At 46.4% G+C, this 23,248-nt stretch overlaps 2 protein-coding genes and 1 long non-coding RNA gene across 4 annotated transcripts; all 3 read right to left on the bottom strand.

Annotated features, from left to right (window-relative positions):
* Positions 1 to 29: 29 nt before the first annotated feature.
* On the bottom strand, positions 30 to 1,703 carry LOC127616198 (leucine rich adaptor protein 1-like). Its single transcript, XM_052087657.1, has 3 exons — positions 1,506 to 1,703; positions 1,046 to 1,230; positions 30 to 834 (listed from the first exon to the last, which is right to left on the bottom strand). The coding sequence occupies exons 1-3, from the start codon at positions 1,701 to 1,703 to the stop codon at positions 429 to 431; spliced, it is 789 nt and encodes a 262-aa protein (XP_051943617.1). The 3' UTR covers positions 30 to 428.
* Positions 1,704 to 5,777: 4,074 nt separating this feature from the next.
* Positions 5,778 to 6,486, bottom strand: LOC127616200 (uncharacterized). The gene is made up of 2 exons (XR_007967057.1): positions 6,279 to 6,486; positions 5,778 to 6,042 (listed from the first exon to the last, which is right to left on the bottom strand). It is a non-coding gene; the product is annotated as an uncharacterized LOC127616200 (long non-coding RNA).
* A 4,710-nt stretch (positions 6,487 to 11,196) lies between these two features.
* On the bottom strand, positions 11,197 to 22,890 carry LOC127616195 (phospholipid phosphatase 3-like). 2 transcript variants are annotated; one of them, XM_052087654.1, is made up of 6 exons: positions 22,555 to 22,890; positions 18,404 to 18,558; positions 14,189 to 14,469; positions 14,038 to 14,095; positions 13,786 to 13,962; positions 11,197 to 12,894 (listed from the first exon to the last, which is right to left on the bottom strand). In XM_052087654.1, exons 1-6 carry the CDS (start codon positions 22,685 to 22,687, stop codon positions 12,766 to 12,768), a joined length of 933 nt encoding a protein of 310 aa, XP_051943614.1. In that variant the 5' UTR covers positions 22,688 to 22,890; the 3' UTR covers positions 11,197 to 12,765. The 2 variants fall into 2 exon arrangements, with proteins under 2 accessions (XP_051943614.1, XP_051943613.1); XM_052087653.1 differs by lacking the exon at positions 18,404 to 18,558 and adding an exon at positions 17,259 to 17,416 and having other exon boundaries at positions 22,555 to 22,888.
* Positions 22,891 to 23,248: the final 358 nt, after the last annotated feature.

Here is a 23,248-nt window from a genome sequence, read left to right as displayed (position 1 = left end):
TTGTTTTCTCCGGAAATCAGTACTCAATACAGTTTTGGAATTATTTATTGACTCAGCAATATTAAAGTCAAGATTGCACGCGTGAGTTGTGGATGTTGATCATTTGTATATGAGCGGTGAGGGCTGAATCGGTCTGCGTTTTCTATCCACGGAGTTCAGAAGGATATGAGAGTCGCTGCTTAAAATTGAAATGGATTTACGTGGGACAGGAGAAGTGAACCAATATTTTTTCGTCAATGGATGCTACAGCTTCTTGTTAATTCAAATAGTGTAATTTCCAATCATTGCGAAACATTTGCCTTTTTAAAACAAGGGCTAAATTAAAATCTGATTGCATTTACAGTACGGTATATGCGACAATACAGGTTGCATTTTTTTTTATCAGACCCAAAAATAGATTCACATTATAGAGGTGTGTGTTTGACAGATCATAAAAATGTCACATCATCCTGTGACTCTATCCAGCACCACTGAGCATCATACCCAAACAAAACCGCCTCCATCTTCTCCTCCTCTGCTATGCTGCCGTGAGTTTGTTGCTTTGTCTCTTGTGACCCTTCAATAAGGTCAAAGCCGTTAGAGCCGAGATGAACTTCTTTAACTGGATTGGCATCTTCCTTCAGGTCCTGTAAAGGCTGAGCTTCTGAATCCTGGAGTTGGGACACTTGGAAGTCGGTCTGAGCTAAATTGTCTGTGGATGGGCTGGACTCTTGCCTTGGATTTTCAGCACAGCTCCGTAGATGTGGGTGGTCACTGTCAGCGTGCGATGGACTTGATGGTACTTGACAAAAGGTATCAGGCAAATCTTTGGGATACGTTGACCTTGGATTGTCCCTGTCAGAGAATTAGGAGCGCACAATCTTCAGCGCGGCATGAGCGCCAAAAACCAAAGCACAGTTGAGGCAGTTATACGTACGACGTCATGTGGTTCACTGACGTGTTCCAAATAACGTGTTCCGGTATCTCAAGTCAATTTTCCCCTCTTTGAAATTAATTGAAATAAAAACGTAATATTTGTATGAATAAATGTCTCCGAACACCGCACCTGCATGGAGATAGCGGGTCCGCGTGCTCCTCTACTGCCACCAGGCTGCTGATACTTCCTGCCAGGCTGCTGTCACGACTGGCCGAGGTGCTCCGCTCCGTCATGAGCCAATGCATGGACTCGATACCCTCATGCACGGCAACCAGCTGGCGTAGAATCCTCACGTCCGCGGAGCGCATCCACCTCTGAATGGACAGTAAAGACTGCGGTAAAATTACAGTAGTGACGTTCAAAAGGGAACGTGTTTGTGCTCTTTAACTTACTGAGTTTTTTGAGGACAGTGTTCTAAAAACCTGAAACGGTTTATGACAATTGCGACCCTTCCGCGGTGATGTAGCTGACGAATTAACGATGCTACATAAGGTAGCCAAATTACAATTGATAATTGACCCAACAGCTAGTTTGCTACACTGAATGAACTTCAATTTCATCATATGAAGATAAAGAAAATCCTCCTTACCATCTGTTGTTTAAGGTTGCTCAATTTGTTCGCAAAAGAATCACTGAAAAGGCAGCTTTGGTCCTCTATCTCACCATCGTCCGAGTCTGTGGCGTTCCTCATCCAAAGCAGAAGACTTTCAGGTATTTTACGGCCAAGCTTATTTTCCAGTTCCTTCAAATCTGGAAATGAAACGTTGACAAAAGCCTCCTCTGTCATGTTGCACTGCTCCACAGTATTTATTTATTTTTTGCCTCCAGCTGTTGATAAAAGATGGATTCGTGAATGTTTGAGCTACCAGTGTAGCAGTTAGCCCCTCAGCAACATCCTACCACATCCTATATGCGCATACATGTTCGGCTCACGAATTCTCACAGTCAGCATGAAAAGACCAGTAAAGGAAAACTATAGCGACACTGTCTCCATGCGTTGACGCCACAAAGGTTGCTGGTTTACGCAGGGGGTGGGAATGTTCTTTGTGTGGTCGCCAAACAATGGCGGGAGTTTCATTCCGCAGGTCACATTCAGAAGCTTCATGACGCCATGCCGCTTGTGTATGGGAGCGATCATGTGACCACACACCTGCTGCAATTGCCAATAGTATGACATGCGGTAAGGACACATCATCTATTGACACTGTGTGTGTGTGTGTGTGTGTGTGTTAATTAAACAAAATGAGGTGAATTTAGCCGTTTGAAATGTTTGCCCAGGGATGGGCAATATATGGCCCGCAGGCCACATCCGACCCGTTCTGTTCTTTAATCTGGTTGACTGAGCATTTGGATTATCAAGAGTTGTTGCATTAAAAATAAAAAGCGAAAAAAAAGTATCATGCACAATAAAATTTCTGTTCAAGAAATTATTGGTTGAAACAATAAATTGTAATTCAGCGAATCATTAAATAAATCATTTAAGATCTGCATCTGCTATTCTGTTGTTAAAATAAACATTGTTCCATATTTTACATTCAATTATGATTATTCATTTGTGAGCCTCCTCCAGTTATGGCTTGCAATGGCAAGGCATAAAATTATACAGTGCTTTAGCCAGCAGAGGGAGACAAATATTACTTTTTCCAACACAAACGTACAATAATAAACTGCTGTACCGGTTGTCTTTGTCTACACGCTATTAAACTATACGGGCAAGTATTCACCGAAAGACAAAAAAAAAAGCTTTTGTGGCCCTATGATTTCAAAACTACTTTTTGACCAAATTGTTGTGTATTTGTAGTATGAGGCGGCCATTTGTTTGGATTGTCGCTCGTAACGGCCCTCCGAAGGAAACTCTAACTTCGAGAGTCGTAAAACGCCACAGTCACATTTACTGTTTATGGCCACCAGTGGGAAGTTATATTATTGCAGGTGAGAGGAATACAAACCGTGATATAAAACTACAGTCAATGGCGACAGTCAAAATGCTCAAGACAATACAGAATTATTAAAATGTAGCTTTTACTTGCCACGGTAAAACGCAATTATAACGAACTATGTGATTCTTCTTCTGGTTGTCAGTCGAATTAGAAGAGTGTTTCTTGACTGACTACTGTCCAGGAGTAACACTCAAGGTAAAATAGATTTCTTCTGATGCAAATAACATGGAGGCATTAGTATTTGCTCGTAACTTCCAACTGACGTGATCCCCATCGAAAGGATGGCCTGCCTACCGGATGAGGGGAGAAAAGGGCCTGTAGGGGGCAGCAGTCATCATCCATTTATGTTCGCAGGTGTTAGATGATGCTCTTAGGGTTGAGCGGTCAGACTTAATTTTTCCACCTCTGGGATTCGACTCATGTGGTCCAGCGCAGATTAGGTTGCACCGTCGTGGCAGTCCAACTCCGAGCAACCCTGAAAACTGAGCCTGGGTCAACACAATGACTCATCGCCTCCACAATCACGTCATGTCAGTTTACGGGAGGTACTGACCTGTTAGTTCCACCTCTTTTGGACCACTATACTTGACTGATATAATCAGAGAGCAAATTTGTTCTACCTGGCAGAATGCTGCAATTTGATTGGAATGGAGGAGAGAGAGGGGAGCTAGACACATAAATTTACCGGGAGAGGAAGGCAGCGACTCTGAGGTCAGTCTTACATGAGAAAGCGAGTAACCATAAAAAAATGTGGCACACGGGGAGAATTACGGCTTTAATGACTCGCTGTCCCTAACTTCCAGTTTGAGGGAAATCATAAACCTGAGCAAACATTTCAAATGGGTTGAAAAAATGAGCAGGTTGTTGAAAGGCCTTCATTATGAACATATAATATTTAACTGCATCTGTCTGTGCAGTTACAAGTGATTTAGGTGCAATCATAAAGAAGGTCGAGGCTTATTTGGCCAGCTGTTCTGCCCGATTCCAGGTGGCAAAGTCCCCCGACGTCCCGCACAAATTAAATCAAACATGCTGGACCGCGATGGCAATAAGTGACCATAAGGGTGCCCTCGCAAAAAAAAAAATGCTATTTCATGTGTACAAGGTCAACAAGGATCATAAATCCTCAACAAAATGATTTTAAACTCTCAACGTTGATTCACAGTTAATGATCACAGATGGAGAGACAGACGGAGAGAAAGATTGAATGATGGAAAGATATACATGCATGCGTAGATGATACAAACAGGATCCAGACAATAATGCGTTGCATCCATCCACCCACCAAACCCATCATTCATCCATCCATCAAACGCTTGTATCCATCAAATGTTTGTATTGGAGGGGGATAAACTGGCTTTTAGACGGTCTACAGAGGTCCACCAGGGACGGCAGAGCAATCCTCCCATTTGACTACACAATGACACTCTCCTCCCCAATTGCCCAGTTTCATCCAAGCCCCCAAAGAAAGTATAAACGTGGCCAAATTGGTCAGATGTCAGAGAGTATCCGCTGCGCACCATTTGCTTCTCAGGAAGAATGTTTGAGAGCAGTCTGGAAAAACAATCGGCATTAGAGAGACAATTTTTAAAGATTTCTATCAGGTTCTACTGAAGGGATTGATGTTTTTCTTTGCATCTGTTTCCCATTTAAGGAACCTAATGAGAGCTGAAGTTGGTGAGAAACTAATCGCTGTCTTATGTACGGAGAGAAGTCTCAACACATTCCCCTGACTGTATAATGTCCACTTGACACGAAGCAAAGATCCCGGAACCAAGTCCTCCCGTAACCGAAAAGGCAAAGTCCTTCACTTTTTTCTTTCAGTGACACCAAACAGAATAGAATCCCATCAAAGTGTGCTTTGGCAGCGTACTAATCAAAAGCTTCCCCGTTGCAACGAGCGGCTCGCTAAAACAGATGACGGCGGCGGCACCGCAAGCGTTGGTGCAGCGCTTGATGGAACGCTTGATAGGAAAAGCCCAAAGGAGCGTGAGCCAGAGGCCGCGGGGGCCACTCGGTTCTAAGCCCATTAACATTCCTTAAAAAAAACCCCACACAAAAACAAAAAAATAACCCCGGGGAACCCGATTGTTGAGACGTTTAACAGCACTTTCCTACGTATACTTTTTTTGTCATATACTGTACCGACATCCCATAATTTGATCGGAAGCGGGGAAATGTTGTAAGTCAGCCCGATTATCCGGCGCGTGTAAACACTTTTCTAAGGTTTGGTAAAAATGCCAGAAGAAACGATCAGCCTGTCGATAGCGTGACAACTGTAAAGTTTGGTGAAGATCCAAATAGTTCTGGACAATTCTACGCCCTTCTGTTCCGTATCTGTCTGCGGCACGGACACGCTGGGATGAATTTCTTCAGTTTTCATCAGATGACTTTGGGATGAATGTGAACTGAGATTGCGAGCGAGGCGGGCCCCTCGCTCAAATTCAACAGCGGTAACCTTTGACACAACAAATGTTCTTCTGGATAAAGGGATACAAGTTCCCACGGATAAACGCCAAACGCTTTGGAGAAGAATCTCTTCCCAGAAGGACTGTTATACAATAACTGCAAAGTTATCAACACGCACGCCGCTGTACGTGTGATCCGATACTCATCCGGGTACTTTAGTGGGTGGACTGCACAACTCTTGTATCAGATCTACTCTTGTTCCGAGAAAATCGCTCTTCAGTGAAAGCGCATTTCTTGCGCAAGTTTGTGACACCTTCATTTGTTTTCTTGAAGATCTCAATCATAAAATGTTGTCTTTCAAGGAAAGGTCACAAGAAACTTTTTTTTGGTGTTGGTTTTTGTCCGTTTTGTGATTCAGGCCTCGTGATTAGTGGGAGTCAACAGACAACGCTGTCGTCATTGCCAAATAGCTTTGCGCCTCTTTGTTTTGAAATGCGCGTGCTTTTCTACACACACACACGTCGACGTGGGACCTTTCCAACAGTTGACTAATGGATCCAGATGCAACACAATAGAACCCCCCCCGCCACCCTCCTCCCGGCCCCCTTCTTTGCATAACTTAAGGCTTTCCCTTTGCCAAATATTTGAAGTTGTCTCTCCCCCTCACTTTTTCTGAGTGTGTCATGTCGTTTGAGATAGAAGATGGTGAGGAGACACAAACCACTGACAGCCTGGAAGCTGGAGCACAGCTTGGAGCCTTCAAGATAGGAGTAGAGCCTAACAACACGCACACACACAAACACACGCGCACACGCACACACACACACACACACACACACACACACACACACACACACACACACACACAGAGGGTGTCAAAGTGAGGACCGGCCAAAATGTCCCCACTTCGTCAAAATGTCCTCACTCTGTTGGTTAAAAACTTATGCCGGTCCTCACAATGTCGTCAGTACAAGAACACACACACACAAGCCAAGCGTGACAGAGGGTGACACCTTAATGATGAGCTAAAATATTGCCTCGCCTGATTGGGTGATTTTTTTTTTCCCCACTCGGCTCCCTCCTCAGTTGATCTTCGTCGTATAGTCATCGCCGGAAAGGTCACAGTGAGCGCCTGTCGAGTGACACGAGAAAGGAGTCGAACAACAATCCAAAGGCGTCTGGCGGTCGTCCAAAGGCAACATGGGGGTCCGGTGGGGATGCGGTGGGGGGGGGGGGGGAGCTCTGGGGAGGGGAGACTTGAGATTGGAAAGTAAACCACTCAAAGTTTGCAAGACTTTTTCGACCTTTTTTAGTCTATTTTTTTTTCTGCTGTGTGTCACGTTTCTCCCTCAGCTCTGTCTTTGGCTTAGCGCGCGAAAACAGATGGAGCCCTTTGGAAGGCGGCTTCCTCAACACCGTCACCAGCTCCACACACAAAAAAAACGGGAAGTGCTCTACAACAACATATTCACACTGCTTATTGTTGTTCTTCATGAACACCAAAATAGTCACATGTCCAAAACGTTTGTCAGTTGTACTGTAAATCTGCCACACGAGCAGGTGTACCAAGAATGAGCCGCGACGCGGCTAATGCTAATGCTAGCGCTAATGCTAACGCTAATGACTTCCATCCATCCATTTCTGTCAAATTATTACTGTATATGTTTTATGTTCAATAAACCAAACAAAAACAAACATCCATTCATCCATCACCTGTCCCGCTCATCCATCCAATGAGGGCAACGTTTTCCTTCAAATAACAGACTCGCGCTCGGTCGCGCTATCATGTGATATACACCCTGAACTGGTCGCCGGTTAATCACAGGGCACAAAGAGGACAACGATTCACACTCAGTGGAAATTGAACCCACTCGAAAAAGCTGTTGCGGCATTAATTCAAGCTCTTTGATCTCCGTTTGAACCCTTTCGTGCACCTTGTAACCGGATAACATGAGAAGCTATCTGCTGTAGTAACCGCCGTCCCTCAAAGGGTTCAAAGGGAAGTCAACTCAAAACATTTCTTGAGACTCTCTTCGGTTCCGCTCATCCGAACAGGGCAATCTGATTGACGGCGCGTTTGCGGAATATGAATGAAACGGCGAAATCCACCCGTTTTGATCCGTCTCCCATTTCGTTACTTGCCGTTGACTGAACATGACGTCACAGTTGATCGCGGCTCACCTGTTTTCCAAGTTTGGTGATGCGAGTTGGCAATCGTCTTCGCTGTTTGACAATATCTGCACCTCGAGGTCATGCCTATAGTGGCAAAAAGAAAATGTGTATTCGTGACACACAGTTGCTCGACTTGGGTGCCGAGTGAGGACCAAGAAGCTTAAGAGAAGGCAAGTCGCGGTAGTATTAAGGATATGGAATGAAACACTCAAACGGCTTTCCGTAGTGCCCAGACGTTTGACCGCTATTGGCTCAGCGACTCAAATTTACGAGGACTCCATTCATCCAATCATCCCCCCCCCAAAAAAAAACCCTCCAAGGCCCAAAACATTCCTGACACGCCTCTGTGTTATTTGAACGACGGTAGCAAAGCGCTGAACACCAATTCACTGCAGCCTCGTCCTCGAAAACACGTGCCACGCGACGATAACGAGGCAGACTGACAAAAATGTTGTCGCGCTGCCGCCCGCGAGCGACCCGCCGTGCCAGGTGATCATATGGAGAGCATCAGAGCTCCATGTTTGATGAAGTCAATGTTTGTGTTCAGTCAGCAGTATATTCTTTTTGGCCCTCTTCCCATGGGGCTCCTTTCAGCACATATGGAGGTAATTTGTTCAAAATTCCTCAGCAGAAAGAGAGAGAAATAAAAAAGGGAGAGAAATAGCTCTGGGATTTTGGCGATGGGGTCTTGGGGTGTGCAGTTTCCCTTTTAACAATAACATGAGAGAAAATTTGGGCCATATGGGGGGGGGTTGACTGTAACAGTAAAATGGATGATGAAAGAAATTGTAACGCATGCAAAAATTCACGACTAGGGCACCGCGTTTCTTGTATAAGTGCTCAGAAACATAAGACACAACTCATTTCATTGATTTACTTATTGTGGGGGGGGTGGAGGGGGATACATGCAATGCTGTCGGAATTATAGCCTTGACGTTCTTGGCTTTCGCGCCGCAAATTTTACGTCATCCTTTGTGCGGGTGTAGCAACGCGTTTGAAACGTGCTCCAAGAAATGAGAAATTGCTTTTTTCAATGTGCACAAGTGTCAAGATTCAACAAGTACATGTCGAGAAATCCGATTGTGGTCCGAGAAATGCAAAAACATGTACGATGTGGAATATCCGGGTAAAAAAAACTCGCTAACGGATGCGCACCGCCGCTAAGTTTCATCCGTTATATCCCATTTGATTCTACCATGTTGCATCGGTCTGTAACGTATCCGATGGTATCAAGTTCTACCCGCGTTTACCCTGCCGTGTAATGCATCGTATCACCCCCGTGGCGTCATATCAGGTCGTGACCAAGTGGTTCGAAACAAATTACAGCAATAAGAAAAACAAAACCCGTATTATCGTCTGCAGACAATACGCGTCCGACAATGTGGAGTATTTCTGAGCCATTCGTGTGGGACGGTGCGACCAGAGAGACGAACACGTCACAAGCACAAAGCGTTCTCCCTTTTGTGGAGGGTGTCAAATAAAAGTTTGGCTTCAACTTAATCGGAGCTAAGGAGAAAAAAAAAAAAACGCTTGTGGAATCTGGAAGGGATTTTATTCGGGGAGCATGCTGAGGCTAAACGTGTAACCCAATATCACGTGCGCGAGAGCTCCCCGAATTAAGAAAGAGCACTGTGAAATTAGATTAAATATTTATGTGGCCTAGTTTGGAACATGTCTCTCATTTCTTGACTGCTTGAGGTTCCTCTCCGAGAGGCCCCTTTCTTGTCCTCGGGGGGGGGGGTCTACGAATGCAGTGAGCGAAAAATGAAAAGACACTGGGAAAAAAAAAACTTAGCATACAAAGGGCGGTCAACATTGCTGCAATCTGGCGTTGACAATGGCACAATTAAGCCCGGGGGGGCTTACGGGACAGCGTCAAAAGAGTCAATAGCATGTTGCGGCATGAACAATCCGAACCTTGAGCGCAGTGTGAGCCCAAATCTGCTTGTGGTGGAAGAGATTTGGCCTCCCGCGGAATGTTTACATTCTGCTGACACAAAGGAGGATGAAGAGAACAAGATAGCGAACAAGGGGCAGAATTAATGTCTTGGGGGGAGGCTGGCGGGGGGGTTGGCCATGCATTTCTATTTAATTTTTTTTTTTTTTTAATGATTTTAGATGCACGGCAGCATAACGCTAGAGAATGAATCTTTGTCCATCCATCTACATTGGCAGCATATCGTGACAGGCAGAACAAGGAAATGCTCTTTGGCAATGAAATCATCCACCTGTTCCCGTTCATACGACAGTACGACGGTGTCGGGCTGGATTAAACGGGCCCAGCCTCCGCTCTAATTTGTGACTAAACCGGGACAAAATCATCAAGATTTCATGAAATGAACATTTGATTACATTTCTCTTCATTTGGGTGATTTTTTTTTCCCCATTGCAAAAATGTTTGCATTGGCACACGAGAAAAGTTGCCTTCTGAGGACACTACAAACGATGTGATGTAGTGAAGTACTCAGGTTGCAAATCCCACAGCGTGATGGATTAAAACGAACCTCGAAAAAAAAAGTGCCAGAGCTTGGCACGGTTTAAGAGTAAAGCTCTCAATGGGAGCCAGCCGTCATCATGGTGCCCTGCGAGGGAGGAAAACAAAGCCCAGCGGAGCTGTAATGAGGTCGCCTATCGGTAAGCGCATCGGGCGGGCGCGCCCGACTTCCTCTCGGCGTCCATCGAGCCGCCCATCCATCCATCAAACAACCTCGTCACGTCTGCCAGCCATGTCGCGTGACATTAAACCTCATGACGGGTTTCGAGTTGACTCCAAGAGCAGATTGGGCAAAACTTTCAGCAGGTTGAGTTATTTCACTGATCCAAAGTGAGTTGCAGACACAATCTGATCATTTCTGGGGGGGGGGACAAACAAACAGATTCAAATCCAATGACTTTGTTTGATGGGGAAAATTCAAATAGTTTAGTAATTGCTCACAACTCATACTTGTGCGTAGAGAAGTTCAGGAGAAAAATCGCACTGGATAATTAAGAGGCTTTAAAGTGGTGGCAACGCAACAACAGTCCCCCCCCCCCCTTCCCCCTCCGACCGCATGAAAAGGTTCCTGTTAATAGAGTTGGAAGCATTTAAGATCAAGCAAAGCCCTGACGCATGGCCAAAGGAAAATCGGGTGCACTGCACGCACCATCGACTGGTTAAAATTGAGCTCGCACGCAGAGTTCACCGCCAATTACATCTGGAGATATCGTTGAGGAAATCTCGCCCCGAAGACGGCTGACTGCTAAGAAGCGGTTCACCGGCATGTCAGGCCGTGGTCGTTTACAGAACAATGCGAGGAATTTAAGAAATTTAAAAAAAACAACAACAATAGAGGCCATGCCAACATGCGACGGTCCTCGGGTACAAGTCATCTTTCACCTCAAGTAGGTTAAGCCGCAGCACACCAAACACACTTTGCGGCTTATTCAACCGATCAACACTAATCTGCTTCCAACAAACGTGCAGGAGGGATCGGTCGACTCGGCACGTCACATGAACGTGCGGGGTTCGAAAAGCCGGGTCGTCGCTCTGCCGTCCGTATTATTCCAGAGGGCCGTTAGGGGAGAAGGTTTACAGTCTGGAATGCGCACTATTTCCCCCGCAGGAAACCGAGCGTGGAAGTCGAGCATCGGCCCACGCCCAAATCTCTCCCATCACGCTTAAATTGGCTTTCGCAACTGAATGGCTGCAAAAACAAAAACAAACACTTTCTCTTTCCGCCTGTGATGGCATCCTGCGTTAGAAATAATGAAAACAGGGCGTCATCTTTGTGAATTTTATTCAAAACACGTTTACGAGCGATATAAAAATACTGTAAAGGCACTTTACACAGAAATGCACTGAAGCTGGCTTCGGCGTGACGTTTAACCTCCTCAAGCAGCATGTCAAACATTTTTACACAGGTGTAAGACGCAAAGTCCCAGCGGGCGTTTCCACCGGCGGCACACACATTCACTTCGGATACAAACGTAGAGTGATGGACTGTTACATACACGTCCGATGCCATCTACACTTTATAAACAATCATCTTATCTCGACGCGTGCCAGATAAGACAAAGCTTTCAGTCAGTGGTTCAGAGTATAATTTTCGATACAAAAACAAATAATAATCATTAAAAAAATAGCAGGGAAAAGCCGCTTCAACGTGTAAAAAGCCGACCCGACAATTCATCCAGGAAGCGAGCAGAAACTCATCGTGACTGGAGAATGTTTCACGAGGTGTTTTACAATGTGCCGAATCCCGAAGAAAGTTCTTCCGCCATGTTACCGTTTTGTGAAGTTGCGCTTTGGTACCTGTTCTAAGCTGGGGGGGCCCCGTCTGGCGAGCGGCTGTTTCGACGCCCGCGTAAAATACAGTAAGTTGTCACGGGATTTGTCGGCTATGCTAATCGTCACTTGAGTTAGCGACCGTTTAGTAGGGGGCGCGGCGTGTGACGCTAGCTTTCCGCGGTGCTACGTCTCCGCTAGCAGGCGTTCCGTCTCTGACTCGACAGAGAGGCACATTGGCGGGCTGTAAACGCAAAAAAAAAAAAATTAAAAAAAAGACAGACGCCACCTGTAGACAGGGAAGCATGTCCACCCAACATTCACATTCTCTCATTCACACACACGTCTGGTACATGTAACAGACAGTCATTTCATAAAATGGCTCAGTGGGGGGAGTCGTCCTAGCCAGCAGAACGAGGCTCCCATCTCACTCACATGCGCTGACGACGACGACGACGACGACGCGAAATACTTACGAAGCTTTCCAAAAGCTTCACCTCAGGCCATTGGAGTGGTAACGGCCGTTAATGAGTTGAGCTAAAATAGTGCTAAAAATCATAACATTCCTTTACAGTTTGTATATTGACGACACATTTAAAAAAAAAAGAGAAAAAAGGTAATGCAACATCCTTCCCGAACACAAGGAATTTGTTTTCAAATTTGAATCGGCCACACGGTGAGTGAGTGAGTGAGTGGCGGGATAATTGTCCGCACGCTGGATGCGGCTGTTTTTCCTCACCCGTGCTCGTGGAACAGCCTTGACAGAGGGAGGAGGAGGCCCACGACTTGACGTCTTTCAGAAAGAAGGAGGCCGATCCGTCCTCTCTCTGGCAACATGGAATTTGCTTGTGGGACCCGGCAAACACACGCATGTTTCCGTTAAGAGAGGACATCACGTTTGTTTTTTTGTTTTTTTCCTCCCGCAGCCTTTTCTCATCTCAGGGAAATCTTCCGCGATGTCTTCAATGTCTGCTTTCTCCACACAGTTGGAGTTCATTCGGTCCCAGTTTATGGGGCCGGTGTCTGTCGTAGTGATTTTTAAACGGCCGCTTTGCAGCGCTGCGCTATGCCATGATAAGGTGATTACTCCTCTCTCGGTGGTCCGCCGGAGGGACGAGATCTTTCTTCACGGGAGTCAAAGATAAGGCGGAACGTCTCCCTTTGCCCTTGAACAAATCGGACACAAAGAACACCTGGGGAGCAAAAGAATAAACCACGTGATTTTGCTTTCAGGGCGGCCCGGTAGCCAAGTGGTTAGCACGTCGGCTTCACAGTGCAGAGGTACCGGGTTCGATTCCAGCTCCGGCCTCCCTGTGTGGAGTTTGCATGTTCTCCCCGGGCCTGTGTGGGTTTTCTCCGGGTGCTCCGGTTTCCTCCCACATTCCAAAAATATGCATGGCAGGCTGATTGAACACTCTAAATTGTCCCAAGGTGTGGGTGTGAGTGCGAATGGTTGTTCGTCTCTGTGTGCCCTGCGATTGGCTGGCAACCGATTCAGGGTGTCCCCCGCCTACTGCCCGGAGACAGCTGGGATAGGCTCCAGCACCCCCCGCGACCCTAGTGAGGATCAAGCGGTTAGGAAGATGAATGAATGAATGAATTTTGCTTTCATCTTTATCGTATACTGTTGTTCAGAAATCGGCATTTAGCCGCGCGTCCTAAGTGAAACGTTTGCATTACGACGATCACCATCAATGTCCATCTTATGCTTCGTGTTTCAAGAGGGATGAAACTAAAGTCAAATATACTGTCGACGCCGTTATGAAAAGCAACTTTGCAGTTCACTGACGATTTGTCCATTTTTCTCCCCCCCGACCAGCGCAAAGTGAATTGTTTCAAAGACATTGCAAAAAAATTGGATATGTATTCAACGTAGGACCACATAGGAAAGTGTCTCAGGGCGGATTTGAAAAGAAAATCAGAATTGAGAAAAAAAAATCGGACACGGGCGATCCATCCACCCATCTTGGTTGATTTTTACTCATCGCAAACCGTTCCGATCCCTAACCCCCGGAGAATAGCGGGGTTCCACGGTACTGCTAACGTTTCGCCCGACGCGACCGCCTTGTCGGCGGGCTACTCACAATGCAGTAGGCCACCAGGGCACCCTGGATGAAACCAGCCAGGACGTCGGTGGGGTGATGCTTGTGATCGGAGACGCGGGACAGGCCGGTGTAGAAGGACATCATGACCAGGGTGAACTGGGTCAGTGGGCGGAGCAGCCGGGCGCCGTGCCAGGTGAAACGAGACTGCAGGTAAAACTGGTGAAAAGGACACAATTGAAGACTCGTCGGTTTGGAACGCTTGAACGCGGTTTTAAAGAACATGCCACTCACCACCAGATAAAGCATGGTGTACATGGAAAAGGAAGCGTGTCCGGAGAAGAAAGATTTCCTGGGGAGAAACATGGCGATCGGTCAAAATGGCGATCGCGGCACCTCGGAGGTTACGCGCGCGTGTGGCGATCGTCGGCGATGGCGACGATACCTGGCCTCCTGGACTCTGCTCTCGGGGCCTTGACACTGGTAGTCGGTGATGTAGCCCAAGGAGCAGTTGATAGTGGTGAAGTCGGGCTTGCACACGTCAAGGAAATGCGGGCGCAGGCGGCCCACCGACACTTTGGCGATGTCGGTGAACGACTGGCTGATGGCGCAGCCAAAGACAAACACGCCCACCTGCTTGTACAGGGCGGAAATGTAGGGATTGCCCACAAATGACTTGGAGCCCTCGTTGAGGAAGTAGATCCTGTAGCTTTCCCCGATGACGATCTGATGGCACAACACGTCGACATTTCTTATTATTTGTGGCCATCGAGCATCCGAATCTCAACGCTGACCTCATCAATCGCTGCACTCGGAATCTAACTCCCTTTTTTTTTCGTACTTTTGACTTTGGCTTTTTTCACTTTTGACACCGGTTGCTAATATGTCGTTTATATTTTCAGAGCTATGGGATGGAATTGTAACAGAAAATTGAACCGCTTTTAAGATTCCTCTAAGGGTAAAACTGTCCCGGATTAAGACTATGCTCCATTTTGGCGCTCCACTGTCATTGTCCGCCTATTATAACATCTAGAATGCAACCGGATTTCTCTGTAGAGATCTGAAACTTTCTATGTCGATGCGTTATTAAATCCAGAAATTTTAAAACATGAAAAAACAGGTTGACAAGGCGGTGGGTGGGGTAGGGGGGGGGGGGCATTCCTCTAACATTAAAACGGATGAAAATAAACCCCGTGTCTGGGACTGACGATAGCCATGTTAGAGTGACTCGGCAGTGTGTGTGTGTGTGTGTGGGGGGGGGTTGCTGCTGTTCTGTTCACGCTCACTAATAATCCTCAAACCCGACGGCGTTGTCCTTCAATCACACGAGTGAAAAGTTCAAGGAGACTCGGCGCGATGTTGTGGACGTGGGATTGGAGGTACAAACGATAAGTGGAGTGAGGGGGGGGGGGAAATACATAAACAAATGGGAGTAAGGAAGGAAGTCGAAGGAGGAATGAGCGGTGGAGTGGGAGGGAAAGATGGGAGGGGGCGGGAGAGCCACCGCTGCTTCTAATCATCAGAAATGCTGAGCTCGGCAACGGCTCGGATTTTGGAAGGGGCAGACTCCGGCAGGCGCACATCGGGGGCCACCGATTGTTTTTCACGTCTCTGGTTTCACGAGGCACGTCCGGAGTGTTTTTGTGTTCGTATCGAGGTTTTGTCTCACATTCTTGACGAGGGCGCAGAAATAAGTCTCACTCTGGGAAACACTTAGCCGAGGGAAAGCTCTTCGGGAGAATCGATTTTTCCACCATTCAAGCCTTTGGGGCCGGGTGATGGGAACGGGCGACGGGTTGACCTTTTAGGTTGAGAATGAACACGCCGTTGAAACCGTGAAGACAATCGCCGGGAAGAGGTACTTATTTCGGTCTTATCTAAAAGGTCCTGAACTTCTCAAACCAAAACGTTTGTGTTTTGGGTGTTTTTCTTTTTTCCATTTTCCTTTGAAAAATGACACGCATTCATTTGTGAAGGATGTGGCCTCTTGCCATCTCAAGTGAATACGACAACTGATTTCCTGGCTTGCCTAACACAAAGGAAGGTCAGAGCACACTCAAATGTTGGATAAAAAAAGTTACACGATGTTCGGATGGGGAAAAATCAGCGATGGGCTCATTCGCATGCTCGATTGGGGGCGTTTGCCGCAGTTCCAGACCGACAATTACTCGAGTCAACTGAACAACAATTGCATCAATCACAATTACGTATGCCCTGAACTGCCTCTCACTCTGCGGTTGTAGTCAAAGTCGTCTAATCTGTCACCAGTCACCTATGGTGTGTTGAACTCATTCACTCCCAAAGACGTTTTTAAACGTCTTTTCAGACTTGGTCCAGAATTGTCTGGTACTGAATCAGTTAAAAATGAGGGGAATCGCTCAAAAGCGGGGCAAAACATAAATGCACTGGGAAGACGGCGCCTTCCATTTCAAATGGAAAAGCAGAGGAACATTTTTGTTTTTTTACAGAAAGTGAATATTAGGCTGGCCTTGGTCAACCCCGTGCGAGTTGAACCGTTGATGAAGCAGTTATCAAAAACGGTGGACGGTGGCCGAGTGTTTGTTCAGTGAATCACTGAGTGTGAGGTGTACTCGAAATGTTGAAGTATTTTGTAGCTTATAAGGTAGACATTTGAGTTTGTAAAGACAATTATAAACCCCGTTTTGTTTTTGTGAACAGCCGAATCTCGTGCGCAGCTAATTCCGTACATCTGCCTCCCACCCTTAGATCTGGATTTTGGGCTATTTTGCTGCCACTTCTCCTCCCATGTGAAAAAGCCACTTGACAAAAGGAGGTAGAATCAAAGAAGATTCTATTCTTTCTTTTAGTGTACATGGAGTCATAGATTCTGATTTTCTGTGGTTTCTTCCCTGTTTTTTTCCCCCTTAGAAAGGACTTTTTCTGAGTTTTTGCTTTTTCATGGGTGGGAGTTCTCGGCCAAGGGATGTCGTTGATATTTGTCAACTGCAGGCTCCTGAAGCCCTTTGTGGTGCTTTTATGAGATAAATAAACTCACTCGAGTATCCCCAAATTACAGTATATTACCCCCCCCCCCCCCCACACACTTATTGTAAAGGAATACACGCTTTATAAAATCCTTTTTTAGAGTGTAATCATTTCAAGACGGCCCCGTTCTACGGGATTTGGGAACCGCATTTAAATCGACAATGCGTATAAAAGCTGAAAAGATGTTGAGGATTATCGTGTTACTCAAAAATAACTCTAATTTATTGCAATGTGCATGCTGTACCGGCCCATATTTCCAGCTGCTAGCTTTTCTCCCGACCTCAAACGTGCTGCGACTGTGCCTACTGCGTCGCGTTTCCCACGACAGGTTTTCCAGATCAAAGCATTTCAACATCAAGACAAACAACATCAAACACAGAAATGCAATAAAAACAAAAACAATTGTCAGTAGGTGCTGCTAGTAGCAGTGAGGGTGGCCGAGAGATGACGGTGATAATGGCATTAGTGAGTGAGGAGAGGGTGGAGGGGGGGGGGGGGGTGGAACTTACAGAGAGGATGGTGATAAGAATGCCAGCGGCGCTAAGCACACCATCGCTAATGGTGTCTCCATTTTTGGCCGGGTACTTGATGGCCTCATCATCGCAGTAAAACCCTCGGCGGTAAGGCTGAACAGCGCTGGTCTCAATGACCAAGAAAGGCAGGCCGGCTATTGTGAAGATGCGGTGAGCGGAAACATGTAGAAAGCGGGGGGGGGGGGGGGGGCAGGGGGGGGGGGGGGGGTCAAAGGGGATCGTGAAAGGGGGGTGGAGGGGGGGGAGAAAGAGAGAGATGGAGGAGCTGGGTTAATGATATGCACATTCGAGAGGTCATAGGTGCAAGCAGGAGGCAACGAAAGAACAGCATCTGGACTAACTCAATCCATTTCATGGCCAATCTACAAATCTCTGTTCGGATGAATTCGGAATGTCGCTTTTGAGCGGTAGCCTGGACTTTTATTTTTCTTCTCATTGTTTTTGATGATAAAAGAGCGGCAGTCAATTTGCATCTTGCAGAGTTTGGGGTCGGAATGTTTTTTCTCTGGGTATTCCGGTTTCCACCCACGTTCCAAAACGTGCACGGCAGGCTAATGGAGCCCTCGAAATTGTCCCGCAGTGTGATGGGGCGCGCAAATGGTTGTTGGTCTCTGTGTGCCTGGCGATTGGCTAGCAACTATCCCCCCCCCCCCCCCTCCCGTCTACTGCCTGAAGACAGCTGCGATACTCTCATGGAAGTGCTGATTTACATACTGACTGAAACCTTTTGCATGATGCTGATTGGACATATTCTGGCCAATGACATCCCACTGAAATGCATGTTGTCAATTAGTTGAGACCTCGACATTTCTCATGACAAGCCAGTGAGTATCTTAAGGGTGGCCTGTTGCTTCTTTTTTGTTTATTTGTGTTCGTAGTAGCGATATAAGTTTTTTAAAAAATAGACGTTTACACTTCATTGACTAATGATGCCGTGAACATTAAATAGAAACGAAAACAAATTCCGGGGACTCCATTGAAGCGGATCGGTGTCGGTGTCAGTAAGATCACCGGCGTGCGTTTGACTTTAGTGAGGCCAGACGAGCCGACTTTTGAACTGAGCGCGTCCCGATGCGTGTTCTCCCGCCATTCCCCCTTTGCCGCACCACAACACAACTTACTGAGACCACAGGCACAGTGACCCCCACCGCCGTGAGCACCGTGTTGGACACTGTGCTGCTCTTATAGTGAAGACTGATGGCGTTGTCATTGCAGAAGAATCCTCTCTGGTAAGGCGGCAAGGGTGATTTGTGCAAAAACACAGCGACAAGCATCACTGCGCAGTTGGACAAAACGACACAGTGGACAGCTGCATCAGAACATCGTTATCATACGGACTCGCAGGAACAGAGAAGCGTTATAAAGAACACATGGGGGGTCGGGAGTAAGTAGATCCCATTTTTCAACATTTATCATGTCGGACAAAGGAAATCCCGACATCAATCATGGTGCGGCTGAGCTCAGGCTGACATGAAAATACAAAAAAAGAAAGGAAGAGAGAGAGAGATGACCAGAGAAAAACTGCAGATACTTTCAAAAGCTCCTGAAAACGTCCACTTTAAGGACGCCCGTGGAGTGTCTACTTCATTTGGTGTCTTCTGCGAGCTTAAGTGGCCAAGCGATATCTCAATTATCGTGTGAAAACAAACAGAGCACTTGGGAATTGGACGGCGATTTATTTCAACCCCCCAGCCCCCCCGTCAAGTTAGCGAAAGGCAGCCATGGAGCGATTTCGAAACCCGCCAGAGGACCTTTCCCCAAGAGGCACTTTTCGTGGCGTAGACGAAAATTTGGAAAACACTTTTCAAATGGCTTCAAAGCGCTCTTCAAGTCGACGCTGGCGCTTTCAAGTCACTTTTTTTGAATAATTCATTGTGCTCCACACATCCTCGCTCCGTCTGCGTCTGAGAAGGTTAAAAGCACTCAGGTGGAGAGGTCAGCTCCGCTTGTGGCAGAAGTGGGGAGGGGGGGGCATGATTCTGTCAAACCCAACCCAAATACACAATTGAGTTTCAGAGCCCTGTAACTCTCACCCCCCCCCCCCCACACACACACACACACACACAGAGCCGACCGGCCTTTTTGAGTGTCCAGCTGTCTTGCGTATTGCGTTACAGAACGGGCTGATGATGGGAACCGCGCAGCATCGACCTTCCCCTTCACATTCAGCACGATTTATATGATTAACGGTTTTGTTTGCGTTCGCATTCCTCAAACAAATTTCGGCAAGAACCTTCAAGCATCCTCGACCGAGTCAACTTACGCTTTGGAACAACGGGAACTGTACAAATATACACGCGTACTCAACCTCAGATGTTTCATCCCATCGCAACCAAATATTATCTGTTTTCACGACCGCTTGGCCTCCTCATCAGTCTCCCGCTAAATGCAGGCACAAAAAAAAAACAATACTAGGGGAGAGGTACAGCTAGATACAAGTCACGGGAAGCCCAAAACACAAACTTAAGGTACTGTCGCAGAGGAGTCCAACAGCTGGATGATGTCATGGGCTGTCGCCGAAAGCTTTTAAATGACGCAAAAAAAAAAACAAAAAAAAAGGGGGGGGTCAGGCACTCGAAACCCAATCACACCAAGACCGTGTCAGTCCCTGTTTTCCAGACACTCATCTGGGGATTTTTCTCAACCCTGCAAACGCTCCATCCGTCTAAACAGTGCAACATCAGCAGTGAATGCAGCAACTTGGGATTTCCCCCCCGCCCCCCTCTCCTTCCCACTCCTAAGAGCCAAGGGTGAGAGGGTTTCTAGGTGGTGGGCTCTCCTCGTCCTGCCAGGAACAACAAGAGTCAGCGAGCAGGTTTTTTTTTTTTTGCATTAGCGCAGACAAGCTAAATAAACCCACGTTGTCTGGTCTACTCTTAACATCAAGTGTCATTTGATTTCTTTTCTTCCCAACATGAATTTGATGGAAATACACAAGGGCAAATGTTTTCCTGAAAATCTGGACACTGTTTCTCACACTTTCCTGTTTGTCCCGTGCCTCGCACGTTCATATTTTGCAGGATTCGCCAAAATACCAAGAGGTGTAACTATTAAAATAAACAGACACACATTTTCCATCCTAAGGGATTCCTCACTGTCTGGAGCAGAAATGTGTACATGTCTGAGGCAACTGTGGTACACACACACGGAATTTTTACTCTGTGTGGCCCACACAACCTGCTCCCTGTCTGTCCAACACTGCAACTTGCGTAGCTCCCAGTTCCTCTGTGCCACACGAAAAGACTGATTTACTTGCATTCAATTGACAGCAAGTATAGTCTTTCTTTATCGAGATGCAAAAAACATGTATTTTAAAACACATTTTCCAACTCTTAATTCCAAACGCCGCGGCTTGAGCAACTCAATCCTATTATTCCAATGTAAGAAAAAACGGCTTTGATGGATGCTGCAAGTGTGGGACCAAGTTGAAGACGTGAAATGATCTCATCATCATCATCTTTCCCCATTGATAAAATACTTTTATCATTTTAAGAAAATACGTATAGATAGATTACCGCCTCGACATTCATTTTTACCAGTCACGCACGACACATCGTCATCGACGTTGAAGAATTGACGTGGATGTCAGCATTTTAATATGTCACCGCCGGCAGAAGGCTATCATTAGCATTAGCATCTCGCTAGGTTTTAGCAAGAAATTAGCATGAATGACGCCCCCCCTACCACCCTCCATCTTAAAACAAAATATCTGCGAGTTTTAAGATTTAGCGGAACTTTGCTTTGGCTTATAGATGACACATTTACAAAAAGTTATCGTGTAAGGGAAACTCCAATGTAATTAAAAAGAACATCTCAACTGATGGCCAGTGTGCATAAGTGGGTGATCTCCTTTCAGCGCAGTGATCCTTGAACTCTGATCAGAGCGTGAGATTTGAAGGAGTGGTGATTACTAGTTCTGGCCCACCATTTCCTCCCTGTGGTTGCGGCCCTTTAAACCACATGTCTCGCCAGAAAGAAAAAAAAACAAAAAAAACGGCTGGTTTGTTGACAAGCCTCTCCGTGGGGAGGTACGCTCACTGCACAAATCATGGGGATTTACGCTCCCCGGAGACAGACCAAGATTGTTTGTGCTGCAAATCTATTACGATATTGTTTTAACTAGAACTGCACGGTGGTTTTCCCAAGCAGGCCTATCATAGTTTTATCCTCTTGTCAAATATGTTGCACCCCGGACCAAAACAAAAGGATGTTCTCAACTGGCATCAATCGGTACATTACAACAATTTCTTTTTGACGAGCAGTCCACTACCCTCCAGTCGAAAAAAATCACTGCTATGCAGAACATTAAATTCAAAACATGTGGTGACACAAGGTCAGAAATTAAACGAGTAAAAATAGATAAAGCGTAGGCCGCGAGTAGGCACACACCTTTACGAGGACTGTAGAGTCAACATAAGTGTTTTGGCCACAATGACAACCTTAAGTCTGTGTTTGCAGCTGGTTGAGATCATAGAACCGGTGCAGAGAAACATTCCAGCCAACACACACACACACACACGCAGGGCTGACCCATTCACGATTTCCCTTCATTACTCCACCACTACACACCAAGACATATAATGCCAGATGTGCACATCAAGAGAATTCCTGCCTTGAGGAATGCAAGACATTCTGGAAACTACCCTGAGTAAAAACGGAGGTCCGGTTGAGGTGTGTGGAGCACAAAGAAATGTAACGAGCGTCACTAATTAGCGTTTCGCTGTTTCTTGGCGCTTTCGGAAAGAAACACGTCCCATAAAGGGGAGGATTTATTGTGCTTAAACCGGAGACTTTGCTGTAATTATACGTGACGTTGAGGTGATGGATCCAGTGATGTCAATCTTCTGAAAACACGATTTCGACATTTGGAAGGCACTCATTTTTTTAATTCATCATGATCACTTAAAGAGGTTGACAAAAATATCCATTGAGATAAAAAAACGTTTTCAATTTTGCAAAGGCGGTTCACGTCAGATTTGTGGACAGGCAGGTAAGAAACTGCAGTTACCTGCAACTGCCCGCGCCTAAAATGAGAACGTTCACGCAACCAAACAACACATTGACGGTATTATTTTGACGTAATAAAATCGATTCGGAAATCAAATTAATAAACCGCTGCTACAGGGCATCTCTCACGCGGTGGCAGTCACAAACAGGTCTTACAACTTTGCGGTTAGAAACTGTGAGCGTTCCGTTGAGAACGGATCAAGCAGCTGCGTTTCTTCGGATTAAAGACATTCCAAAATGCGAAACGGATCCGGTTCGGTCTTACCTAAAAAGAGGCAGAAGAGGTCCACTCCGACCAGTAACTTTCTCCTGCTGTGGTCTTTGCAGTTGCTCAGAGAAGTCCCGCCGTTCTTCGTCTCGGCTGCCATACTTTTCTCATAAATCAAACAGCGTTGCATTTAAAGACTCGTTTCGTTCTGCAAAGCAATGGGAATGCACTTTGTCGTATTGGGGTTTTTCCCCCTCCCTGAAGAGGAAGAGTCTAATGCCTAAAAAGTTGGCGCTAGCGTTCGAACCCTGATCGCCTCCGCCGGGTACTGGATCATCCTTGCCTCGTTTCTTTCTTTCGGGGTAGCAGCGAGAGTCTTGGAAAGTGAACTGCCCACCGAGGGAAAGGAGCCACTCCTCCAGGCCCATCCCATCCCCATTAATACATCTGATGACCCCCACCCCCACACGCCCCCAGGGGGAAATCCAGAAGAGCCTCTCTCATAATCGATTCCATACTTTGTATACCCAAAAGCTTCAATTTAAACAACGTGTTCTGAGAGAGAGAAAAAAAGCGAGCGACGGTAGTCCACCTATATAACTGTCCCCGTCAGTAAACCTATAAACGCACAGGCAACCTTGTGATCTTCCAAAATATAATGGCTCTTACAATATATAATGGAATGAGAGGCGACATTAATGTAATGATTTGTTTCATAATCTGAATGCGCCGAACGTGGAGTGCAGCTGCG

This window comes from Hippocampus zosterae, chromosome 15 (genome assembly GCF_025434085.1).
Source record: "Hippocampus zosterae strain Florida chromosome 15, ASM2543408v3, whole genome shotgun sequence".
Classification (NCBI taxonomy): domain Eukaryota; kingdom Metazoa; phylum Chordata; class Actinopteri; order Syngnathiformes; family Syngnathidae; genus Hippocampus; species Hippocampus zosterae.
The sequence above is the reverse complement of the archived record's forward strand: the minus strand, read 5'-3'. Positions and strand labels throughout refer to the sequence as shown.

Coding starts and splice junctions, on each gene's coding strand:
- LOC127616195 (XM_052087653.1), bottom strand. CDS start 22,687: ATGCAACGCTGTTTGATTTATGAGAAAAGTATGGCAGCCGAGACGAAG. Junction 14,470..17,258: donor TTCTTATCACCATCCTCTCT/GTAAGTTCCACC, acceptor TTGTGCCATCAG/ATCGTCATCGGGGAAAGCTA. Junction 12,895..13,785: donor CCCTGGTGGCCTACTGCATT/GTGAGTAGCCCG, acceptor TTTGCTCCCCAG/GTGTTCTTTGTGTCCGATTT.
- LOC127616198 (XM_052087657.1), bottom strand. CDS start 1,703: ATGACAGAGGAGGCTTTTGTCAACGTTTCATTTCCAGATTTGAAGGAA. Junction 1,231..1,505: donor GCAACCTTAAACAACAGATG/GTAAGGAGGATT, acceptor CTGTCCATTCAG/AGGTGGATGCGCTCCGCGGA. Junction 835..1,045: donor GACCCGCTATCTCCATGCAG/GTGCGGTGTTCG, acceptor ATTCTCTGACAG/GGACAATCCAAGGTCAACGT.